General features: G+C 40.5%; 1 protein-coding gene across 1 annotated transcript in view; it reads left to right on the top strand.

Moving 5' to 3' along the window:
- The window catches only part of LOC130214737 (urokinase plasminogen activator surface receptor-like), an 8,757-nt gene extending 1,542 nt beyond the window's left edge, over positions 1-7,215 (top strand). The window contains exons 3-5 of the mRNA XM_056446545.1: positions 6,336-6,467; positions 6,642-6,752; positions 6,874-7,215. Of these exons, the coding sequence (XP_056302520.1) occupies positions 6,336-6,467; positions 6,642-6,752; positions 6,874-7,055 (425 nt within the window). The 3' untranslated portion in view covers positions 7,056-7,215. The remainder of the gene's footprint in view (positions 1-6,335; positions 6,468-6,641; positions 6,753-6,873) is intronic.
- The last annotated feature ends 5,285 nt before the right edge of the window (positions 7,216-12,500 follow it).

Below are 12,500 nucleotides of genomic sequence, written 5' to 3'. Positions count from 1 at the left end.
CCGGATCAATTACTCATGACCGAAACATTGTTCCTACACAAATAGGACCTCTTTTCAATTGTCAAAATGTATAGAATCACCTACAATCTTATTTATCTAAAAATGAGCTTTTTCTTACGCGCTGGACGTATTATATTAATCTCTATTATTATATTGGGCGGGGGCACTGAATGACCTCATATGCTAGTTGCCAACTGCTACCAGGTGGCCATTGGTAGGACACCTGACCCACCAGCGAGTTGATAACTGCCACCAACCAGTCACTGGTAGGACACCTGACCTACCAGCCAGTTGCCAGCAGCCACTGGTAGGACACCTGATCTATCAGCCAGTTGCCAGTGGCCACTTGTAGGACACCTGACCCACCAGCCAGTTGCTAACTGCCACCAACCAGTCACTGGTAGGACACCTGACCCACCAGCCAGTTGTTAATGGCCACCAACCAGTCACTGGTAGGACACCTGACCTACCAGCCAGTTGCCAGCGGCCACTGGTAGGACACCTGACCCACCAGCCAGTTGTTAATGGCCACCAAGCAGCCACTGATAGGACACCAGACCCACCAGCCAGGCACTGGTTGGTCACATGACCCACCTGCTAGTTGTCAAATGCCAGGTTAGATGCGGCTGCCACTGGCAGGTCAGGCTACCCGACAGTTAGACACTGGCGGCTGCCACCAGTTAGTGACAGGTCATGTGACCCGCCACTGGCAGCTCCAGCCAGCCAGTTGAAGATTGAACCCCTACTGGAGTAGACGTGGCTTTTCAAATGCTCCAGTGTCTGTATGAGCACTATTGTTAACCTGTAATGTGAACCTTAGAGCTAATCACAAAGGCCAATCAGTAGTTCACCTATCAGTACTCAAAATGCAATATTCTGACCTTGTTTTATTTGATGTTCAACACACACAAATCTGTTCAAATCTCAAAAAAATCTAGACTGACACTTTGTTAAGTTTATTTATAAACAAATTTTGAGAGGATCATGTGCTTATGATTGTTCACTGCTGTTCCAACTTTAGTTCATGACTAATTATCCTATCAGACAATCCTTAACTCACTATAAATTACCAGACTTTTCTCATCTCAATATCTTCGTCTTGAAGAACGCTTCCCGCTACAAATGCTCCAGCTTCGCACCATTAAACCTATTGATACGGACGGACGAACGAACAAACGAACAATACGACAACTCAAGCCAGAGCCCCACTCTTCCCAAGAATCCAGCCGCAAAATGCTGACCCACCAGCTCTTTCACCTTCTACTCCAAACCACCTCACACAACGCTGTCCACAAACTCCGACTAAACTCACTTGCTGCCGGCGATCCAAGCCATTGCAACAAAACTCTCGCTGCTCTTCAAGCGGTGCACCTGCGGTAACGTATATAGCATGCCTAAGGGGAAGCCTCGCAAAATAACTACTCCCCAACAAAGACTAAACATGTATAAATCTTTTGAAAGACAAGACTTGTGTGTCTACAAAGATTTCAACCAAAGAACTAACCTTTCAAGCCTCCCGCCTGTCCACAATCCATAACATTCGACTGCAAGGATCCAGACAATCCAATCCGTAAACATTAGTCCACGACATATCCATACATCGATAACATTCATGGAATGCGCTGTTATCATCCAAACTAGTTGCTGGAGTAGAGTTGCGTCTCTTACTCAAACACTAGGTATTTTGGTCACAAAATGGCCGCCAATCTTTGATTGACACTTCATTAAGCCAATAGCTGAAAGGAGAAGTGTTACCATCCAATGAGCTTCCCAAACTCGAGATGGTCCCGCCCTCTCTCAAAAATTATGAATGAACACGGCTACAAAAGAGCTTGTGAATGAATTGGGCCAGATACGCTTGTGAATCTAATCACGTTAAGATTCCAAATGTAATATTATCTATGGTTTAAAGTCCATAACAAACATTCCATTAACTCAGTTTCTACTAAGAGGTGACTCTTAAAGTTTAGAGCTTGATGTTGGCAGTTTATATGTAAAAAAAAAAAAAAAAAAACACACACAGAGCCACATCTGATAGCCATTTAAGTTCTGAAAAAATTATCCAACTAGTTAAAAACTTAACACATCGAGCATGGAAGTCCAATCTTCTCTTCTCGGTTTTATCGGTGGTTAGCATACAATTTTGATGCATTTCCACCACCTACTGTAGAAGTCCACTCGTATTATGCCATAATGTCTTATATGTCCATACACAATGTGTAATATGCAAGTTTATAATGACAAGTGAGTTGAATGGAATGGCAAAGTAACAACGCCACGCCCGTCTGCTACGAATAGGAGAAAGACATTTGTCTCAGCATTAGATACATTTGCATTTCTAAACAAATTTCCATATCACCAAGGGGTTTAACTCCACTCCACCATCATACCTACTCAGTATTCAAGAGGTACTTCCGAGACCACCAGCCAAGCCACGCCCTATATCCTCAGCTCTCCCTCCATCTGCCATCTTGTGTGGAGACAAACGCAAACCTCTATCATTCTTATTAAATAAAAATAATTAATAAAAAATAAAATAATTTTTTAAGGTATGTTGGAATAATGTGTATGAATACAACTGGGGTTTGTTTGGTTTGATGCATTATTCTTACCATGCACTAACAAAGGCGCTTCTAGTCACAGTTGCCCATGCCCATATTAAGACGTCTTTCATGGATATCAGCTAAATAATTCATTATATCTGCTGTACATGTACTATCTTGTTAATTTCATTTCTAAATTTCTCTTGTTTCTCATTTCAGAGGGAATCTCAGCCCCTACCCCCCCCCCCCCCCCCCCCCCCCCCAGCCACTAGTTTCCCCCACCCCCACTCTTTTCTTTATTCAATTCAATTCACCTTTATTTGTATAGCGCTTTTACAATGTAGATTTTCTCAAAGCAGCTTCACATAAAAGGTCATAGTAAATAGGAACAGTGTAGTTCAGTTTGTAGTGTTTAAGTTCAGTTCAGTTGAGCTCAGTTCAGTGTGGTTTAAAAATCACTACTGAGAGTTCAAACACTGAAGAGCAAATCCAACGATGCGCAGCTCTACAGATCCCGAACCATGCAAGCCAGTGGCGACAGAGGAGAGGGAAAAAAAACTTCACTAAGTGGCGAAAGTGAAGAAAAAAAAACGTGAGAGAAACCGGACTCAGTTGGGCACGACCATTTTAATTTCTCCGCTGGCCAAATGTCTTGTGCAGAGCTGCTTTCTCAGCGGCAGAGGCTGAAAGCTGGATTTATCGAAGACTCGTCTGTCCCTGGAGCGTCACAGGAATCAGTCTCATGTTCTCCACTTAACTTTTTCAGGCTTCAAGATCTTCAGTCCCTCTTTCTATCTTCCTTCCGGCATTTAATTGGCCTTTCTTTTACTACTTCCAGCGTTGAGTAATTCAGCTCTTCCGTCCTCCCTTTTTCTAATCCCCTTTTCTGTTCTCCAATTCCTTAATCTCTCCCCCCTTTTTTTCCAGCGTGAGTCCCTCCGCTTCGGTTCTCTTCAGCGACCAGTCCGCCGCGACGCTATCTTTTTCTAGCGTTGAGTTTCTCCGCTACTCTCTCTCTTTTCTAATAGGCCAACAATCCCCAGCTCTTACTCCCGCAGGAGTGACTAAAACGAGCTTCGACTCCCGCAGGAGTCACGCCACGGCCACCTCTCGCTGGAGTCATCACCCCCCCCCCCCCCTTTCCCAGACTCCCACAAGAGTAATGCCACCGCAGCTCTAACTCGCGCAGGAGTTACCCCGAGCCTTCGACTCCCACAGGAGTCAATCACTTCCCTCCCCCGGCCACTAGAGGGAAAAAAAAACTCTTCACTTTTCTTCTCTGACGTCGAGATCCTCCATCCCTCTTTCTATCTCCCTTCCGGCATTTATGCGCCCCTTCTTTTCTTTATTACAATATTGAGCAGGAGTACCTCCCCCCCTCCCCCCTTACTCACACCCCTTTCCCGCCGGAGTCGTCACCGCCCAAAAATCTTCCCTGACTCCTGCAGAAGCCCTGTCCACCCCGGCACTGACTCCCGCAGGAGTCTCCCCAGAGTCTCGACTGCTGCAGGAATCACTCTCAGCCCCTCCCACGCTACTGCCTTGACTCCCGCAGAGTCGCTTTCAAACTTGGCAAGAGCATCTCTCCTCTAACATTTTCCACAAAGTTATATCCAGCAGCCGGATATAGCATTGTTATATGTCTCTTGGGGGGTTTCTTCGATACGCGGCTACTGTCCCGAGCGTAAACGGCTTCTTTGAGGAGTCTTCGAGATCAACCTGAGCTCAAACTCCCCTTTCGCCCTGCAAAGGGAGGGAGCCCAGGGCTCGAGTATCTTATAAGCTCAGGGCTCTCTTCCGGGACAGCATGCCAAACAAGCTTTATCATCAATCATCAGCTAAGTGTGAACTCTTGAAGTGAATTTTATTTATAAAAAAATTTCAAGAGGATCACTTGCTTATGATTGTTCACAGCTGTTCCAAATTTAGCTCATGACTAATTATCCTATCAGACGATCCTTAACTCTATAACTAGACTTTTTTCATCACAATATCTTCATCTTGAAGAAACCCCCTCCACCCAACCCTACTTTCCCTCCTTTCAAACGGGAGACACGGTGGCCAGTGATTAGCTTTGTTGCCTCACATCAAGAATGCTCCTGGTTTAATTCTCTTCCAAACCAGGTGATATTTCTGTGCGGAGTTTTGCTTGTTCTCCCCGTGCTTGCGTGGGTTTTCCCCGGGTCCTCCGGTTTCCTCCCACAGTTTAAAAACAAGCACATTAAACAACTAATCCAAAATATTTTTAGCCAAGCTCTTAGTACACCTTCTCAGCATCCATATCTGACACTTAGCTACAATAAGCAGGAGGGGGAGTCATTGAGATCTACCTAAGCTCAAACTCCCCTCTCGCCCTGCAACGGGAGGGAGCCCAGGGTTCAAGGATCTTATAAGCTCAGGGCTCTCTCCCGGGACAGCATGCCAAACAAGCTTTATTATAACTCATCAGCTAGGTGTGAACGCTTGAAAATTGTAAATGAAGTTGCTTCTGCTATCACACTCCCCTGTTTTAGATGGTATTCTTTGTCCTTCACCCAATCCCAGTCTACAGTTGGTCACCGTTTGGTAATCATGTCATCACCCAACACTGTGTAGAGACAACACAACTGTTGATGTTTCATCTTTTATAATAATTTAGCCACTTTGGGAAATGAGCATCAACAAACATTTACTGTGGAGTGGAATCTAGGTCGGGGCAGACCTCTGTGTACTCTTATGCTGCGTTCACACCAGACGTGGATAAAGAGTTAAGCGCAAGTGATTTACATCTTGTCAATGCAAAGACGTGAATAGACATCCTGCTGCAAGATTCGTGTGAATGAGGCACACAAATAACGAAATTTGAGTGAATGAATCGGTGTGAGTTGATTGTTTTTCACGTTTGACGCATTTTATGTGCTTAACATGTATTGCACGATTTGGAAAATCTGAAGAAATTTCAGCAGAAATTTGCACTGCATTAACCAATCATGAGTTTGCTCTTGTAGGGGAGTGATAATGACGTAGTGCCTGTTGTTGGTGTCCCGAAGGAAAATCCTTCTGCCGACAACGGACAACAGCTCATCAAACTGGGCTCGGCTCAGTCTGAAGCCCCATTGAAAGCTTCCATCATCCAGGTATAGTTTCTGGAGGAGTTGATGAACAAACAGAGCTGGGTGCACATTTGAAACGATCTAGAAGACTCCGAACAAATCTACGCTGAACAAATCTACGCTGTTTTTTTTAGCTTTCCAAAAGCACAAAAAACACAGCTAATCTATCTCAATAAAATCCATGTTAACCATTTAGCAACAAAGCTTGAGTCACCAGGCTTACAGAAACCCTGCCCATGATGCAAATCTGTGTCTATTGTGAAGTGAATTTCAATTCGCAAATGAAGCGTATTTGATGCGTGAATGAATCGAGTAAACTCAATGTTCAAGCGTCTATTTACGCGTGAATAGCACAACTTATGCATGTGTGCCGTGTCTGGTATGAACAGCATTACAGTGGTATAAAAACTTGGTAATCAACTGCCAGTACTTTTTCTGTAATGTTACAGACTTAATAAATGTTTTGTGTTAATGATTTATTAATATATTGTTTCTACCAAAATGTCAATAAAAGTCACCGGAGAGCTAAATTTACAACATCAAAAGTCAAGAGAGAAGAGATCAAGGTCCCATAACTCCATTCATAACTGGAAATAAATGGATGTGGATATTTTTTGACAGTCTGCCAGTTTCCCAAAAAACACAGCTAAAATGCGGTTTTAAAATAGCTGATCATCTCTGTATCATTCTTGATTTTTAGGTGGCGTTACTACTAAAGTGAAGGTTAAAGATTGTTCTATTGATTGTACAACTGTGTCAATGAACCTCGGCATTTTAATGATGTCTTCTGAGTGCTGTAGCAGTGACCGATGTAATGTTCAAGATGCTCCAGGTATTATACATCACTGACATCCCTGACTGTCTTCTCTAAGTAAACACTCATTTGCACTTTCAAAAGAGACTCAACTGAAAAGCCACACTCTTTATTTCATCATTGAGCACTTATTTAATACAACAGTTAAAGGAGTTCAGAAAATAAACAGACCTTTCTTTTCTCCTCCTGTAGATCCCAGCACTGGCACTCCCAATGGAAACACGTGTTACTCTTGTGATGGGAACAGCTGCTCAAATGTACTGAAATGTTCAGGCAGTGAAGATCGCTGCATCAAAGCAACAGGTGAGAATCTGGAAAAAGAAGAAATTCATTAAATCAGTTTGTGCATTTGACAAAGATCACATCACATACAGTCTCCCAGCATCCAGCTTTCATTCAGCTTTGTTTTCTTTCTGTTCACCAGGAACTTTTGAGGGCCAGACCGTAAAAGGATGTGCCTCCAAATCTATTTGTGATGCCACATCAGTCAGTAGCATTCAGGGAATCTCCTGTTGTTCAGGGAATCTGTGTAACGGAGCTAAAAGTGTCACTCAGAGCTTCCTGATCCTCTGTTTTCCTCTGATCTCCTTCATCCTGATGCTCTGAATACACATTCAGTTTCTACAATCTGACATGCTCTGAACACAATACAGTATGCAGTGTAGCTTGATTTCTCTCTGTATCATCTATGATTAGATTTATTTACACATATACAGTATATTTTCAATGTGACGTTCTGATGTCAGAATAAAGTGCTAAAATCGCCTATTTCCTGTGGTCGTATGTAATAATTCTTGTCATTTCTTCTATGCGAGTAACTGACAAAAGAGTTACAAAATGCAACTGTTCATTTTCAAGTGCTGGATATTGATAACAAGGTAAACACTTTAGTCTTTTAACTGAAGAGACATTCTCATTTGACACATTAATATTAAAAATGTAAAAATAACCTATCAATCGATTAAATTGGTGGGGTTTAGGGAAGGGGGAGGGTGGGTCAGCCGTTCGTTCGCTCGGTCAGTCAGAAAGTCTGTCCAAAAGTGAGACGACAGCGGCCTCTGGTGGGTTTACGCGAGAACAGCAGGCGCGAATGGCACTCGCGAGGAAAATTTGAGATCTCGAAAAGCGTACACGGTGAATAAGCTATTCGTTTTTAAATATAATAATCCACATTCAAACAAATATATGATAGTTTTTATATTGTGATGTCTATCTAAACGTGTTTGATAAATACACAAGGTAAAACTTTAAAGAATAAATTAATTTTGGCAATGGTTTGTAGTCAGTTTAAACAATTTCAGCATAAACATTAATAAACAAGTGTCTCTGGGACTTGTCTCTGATTTGATGTTTGATTTTAGCAATGAAATTCAGTAGGGGTGTAACGGATCACGGTTGATAAGTAATTCGTACGGATTACAACCCATGGTTCAGAACATGTGACCCGGTGAATAATAATTTTTTTTTACTTGTAGATTAATCCTAAATTTGTAACGATCACACAGAGATCACCTCTCACATCATTCAAATCATATGTACTGTATGAAAGCATTTAGGCCTTCCTGTAAATACAATGATGACAGAAGTTGTGGTAGGTTATCTGGGGTGTGGTGGGTTTCATTAAATGTGTTTTCTGTCATTACTTGTTTAGCCTGCATTAAGGTATTCAGTGTAAGCTGCACGCTTATTCATTAAAAGATTGCAATCTTAACATAAATTATAAATGATGATGATTTGCATTTGTTTGTTAATCCTTCGAATCGCTGCATTCAAATCTGTGTCTGAAAAATGCAGAAACCAACTAAGAGATTCAGTCTTTAGTCTTTTGAGTAATGAAGTTACAAACAGTCAAATAACACAGAAGTAGTGGACTAACAGTTTATAGTTTAAATAAAACCAGCTGTGGCCTACATTTAGAATGGATGAAGGGGACGCGGCCCCACCAATATCCACCGATCATTGAAATGTCCCCACCAATAATTTAATCCTCTTTAAAAAAAATAAATAAATCATGCTGTCAACATTAACTTAGACATGCAGAAAGGGTTCAATCACATTCTCTCCTTGAGTCCACCCGTCGCCAAAACACATATGGACATTCTGATTGGCTGTGCCTTTCCCTGCTATTATGTGCGAGGCTGTAGCTGCGTTCAGATAAGCAGTGCCAAATGCAGATGATTGTTTTTTCCAGTGCAAGAATAAGATGTGTTGGGTAACACACACTAGTAAGCATGGCAGCAGCAAAAAAGGTGGACATGAGCTTTTTTTCAACAAGTGTAAGTGTTCAGCAAGTTCTCTGCTGTCCATCATGCTAATGCTCGTGTTTTCCCCACTTTAACGCAAAGTCTGTCGTTATAGCAGACTGATATAGGCTAGTCTGTGGATAATATGCCCTGAAAATTAACTTCAGAATAAACAGCTAAAGTATATGATCCTCGCCAGTTCTCATATTCTCTAGCATGTCTAATTTCGGTTGAAAAAATTTGTCAGAAAAAGATATGCCTGTGTATAGGCACAATACTGATATATGAGACATGTTTAATTTTCACTATGCCTAAAATAAACTTTATTAAAACTCTCTCTTCATCAGTCAATAAACATTACACTATCAGGCCTGTAGAGTGGCTATTTGTTTTCTGAAAAACTGGACCTTTTTGCAGCTATTTGCTGGATTTCTATTTAATTATGAAGTATAAATAATGCATAGTTATACAAGTGACATTTTATAACAAATTTTTGCTGGATTATCATATTTGCTAGATATTATCATCCATAATTTTTTATGTACCAAAAAATATTTCCAACCATTTTGTCAAATTGCTTACCATATCTTTTTAATATTTTAGGTGTTTAGTTACAAATGTGCATTCAAACTAAGTTTTATATTACAGTTTTATAAACAAGGAAAATTGAATAAAAAATATCAAAAGATTCTTATTTTTAAAGTAACAATTTTCTTATCTATCGTAACTTTTTTTTAGAAATCTGTTAAAACTTGTTTTAAATTAAACACTAAAGCCGACAGCCAAATAACAAACTGGACTGAACAATCAACTTTCCCCAGTCAGAATTTGGTCATTTGAATAATTAGAAATATATATTTGTAAAATCATTTATCCAATAGGTGGCGACAATAAGCCATAAAAAATATCTATCTATCTATCTATCTATCTATCTATCTATCTATCTATCTATCCGCCACTGTGAATAACTGAATCATTTATTGAAAATTAGACTAAAATAAATATGGGTTGTACAAATTTTAATGGTACATTTCTACATTTAGTGTCATCAGCAACAGTAGTGGTAACAGTGAACAGTAGAAACTGCTTTTCACAGTACTAAATATTTTACAGTTCATTTTTATTCAGCTGATTATTTATTTATATTATTTTTAATAAAATTGCAGGTTCTAAGTTCTGTTTGTTGAAACCAAAAGTGTCTTGCAGTGCTGTTTTTGTAATAAAGGAAAGCAAATTACTTTTGTCTCCTCCCCTTTTTGGGCTGATCCAATAAATGGGCTGATCTGTAACTAAAAACTTTACCCAACTAAAATTCAGCAGGGGAAAAAATGACTATAAAAGTCAATGGGAGTCAGCTTCGGCATTTTTCATTTATCTTGCTTGGAGTTCAAATTAAGAAAGGGAGTCTAAATGACAGAATTTTCATTTTTGCGTGAACTATCCCTTTAATTCAACATTACTTTCTATAACTACAATTATTTGTGAAATGCATTTTGTATCATTTATTTTCACTGTGATAAACTAAATCATAATGATGTTAAAAAGGTTTTCCTTTCAACATGGGTGAACAAGAGCTGCGGGCAGTGGTATAGCACAAACAGTGTAGCCCACCCACAAGAGTGAAGGCATTACCAAAAACCAGAAGTAGCAAATCATAATGTAATAACTAGATGTAATGTAAAAACTGCACATAATGTGATAATTATTACATCATTATAATAATGAAATGTTCATAATGTAACAATTTTCTCAAAGTATTATAAATATTGCTCTCATATGACAATTATTACTTTATTAGAAACGTATATTAAACACAGCAAAAATATTGTCACAGTGTCAGTGTAACACCTGGGTTCACTTCAAGGCACAGGAGTATCAAATACGTAGATTCATTAACAAACACTTACATGGAAGAACACAGGAATGACATGGAGTGAACACAAGCATCAACATAGACAAACAGACATCCACTCTGACAGAATACCAGACGAAGACTGAATGAAACTAAGGGGTATAAATCAATGGTATGAATACACAGGGACATGACAATAATTACACACAGGGGCGGAACACAGGTGGAGGTGATGAACATAATGACATGGCGGGAGCACATGGTGAATGTCACATGATGAAAATGAACACACAAGGAACCCAGGACCTGGCAGTCAGATCTGTAATAATCTTTTTAACCCTAAGATATGTTTGTTTAAACACCAGATTTAAATATCCATTTACCAATAATAACTTCAAATGTAAATTTTCTGGCGGAAAATGTATATTTTTGCTACTGGTTTGCCATTATACACCCTTTACTTGTTCTCTTTTATTTATTTATTTTTACAAAAAAGAATGAAATTATGCTTTATGTTTCACCTTTAAAAATATCCAAGCTTCGTTATTTTCATGCATTTTTCTGCACAAATTTCACAATGTCTGAAATCTGAGACGTGCGCTAACTTTCAGTACTGAGAACAGGAAGTCTGAAAGGATGTATGTGGTGGGAAAACTAAAATGTTGTGCTGTTTTTGTTCATCTAGTATTTAAGGCAAATGTGATGCCCGCAAAATGAGTGAATGCATTGAAGTGTCCTCATTTATAGTGTGCAGCTGTGCTGATTCCAGCAATAATGAATTACAAAACTCAAAAGGTATAGTTCAAATTGCATTAAAAAAACAGAAAGTGTAGCAATGACTGCTTCCTGACATCTCCTACCACAGCTATGCTGATGACACTCAGATGTACTTAGCCTTATTGCCTAATGACTTCAGCCTCATTGACACTCTCTGTCAGAGCATTGATAAAACCAACACAGGCTCATTGTGAAAACGTAGCCCTGCGGACGTTTCTGGAGACAGCGAATTACGTAGGCGGAGGTACGTATGGCTGCATTTCATTTCTTTAAACGAACGCTACAGGGCGGTGTGACGCCGTTCCCTTTTTGCGCTTACCAGCTGACCGCTTACCTCCGTATGGACGCCATTCCGGCTCCAACCAGTTTGTCCCGTTAGCGCGCCACCTCCGTCGACGGATTAGAGATGCAGAGAGGAGTTGACCACGAAGACGGGGGTTCGAGCCCGGTGAAGAGTGGTTCCAGAAAGCTGGTAAGACAAAAAAACAGAATCTAAAATATAAAACAAACAAGAAAATAGCAGGGTGAGGATGTGGTAAAAAAAAAGTCAGACGAGGGCTTTTATTTTTTTGGATTGCTTTTGAAACGTGTTGGTTGGGTTTAGGGAAGTGGGTGGGCGGGTCAATCGATAAAATTGGTTGGGTTTAGGGAAGGGGGAGGATGGGTCAGCCTATCGTTCGCTCAGTGAGTCAGAAAGTCTGTCCAAAGTGAGTCGACAGCGGCCTCTGGTGGGTTTACGCGAGAACAGCAGGCGCGAATGGCACTCGCGAGGAAAATTTGAGATCTCGAAAAGCGTACACGGTGACCTCTGGCGGATTTGCGAAAACAAAAATTGCAGAAAAATGTGCCGCCGGGACATATTTCACGGTGGAGATACGTTTTCAGAATGAGCCTGGGTTGGATAAAACAGTTGGATGTGCCAAAATTTCTGTCAAACAACAAAGAATAAGGTCAAGAATCTCGGTGTGACTGGAGTCAGATCTGAGTTTCAGTAGTCATGTCAACGCATTAAGTAAATCAGCATACTATCATGTCAAAAACATTGTGAGAATTAGATGCTTTGTTTCCGGCGAGAAACTTGTTCATGCTTTTATCACCAGCAGGGTGGATTACTGTAATGAACTCCTCACTGGTCCTCCCAAAAGAGCAGTCAGACAGTTGCAGTTTATCCAGAACGCT

This window comes from Danio aesculapii, chromosome 21 (genome assembly GCF_903798145.1).
Source record: "Danio aesculapii chromosome 21, fDanAes4.1, whole genome shotgun sequence".
Taxonomy (NCBI): domain Eukaryota; kingdom Metazoa; phylum Chordata; class Actinopteri; order Cypriniformes; family Danionidae; genus Danio; species Danio aesculapii.
This window is presented reverse-complemented; position numbering and strand designations above follow the sequence as displayed.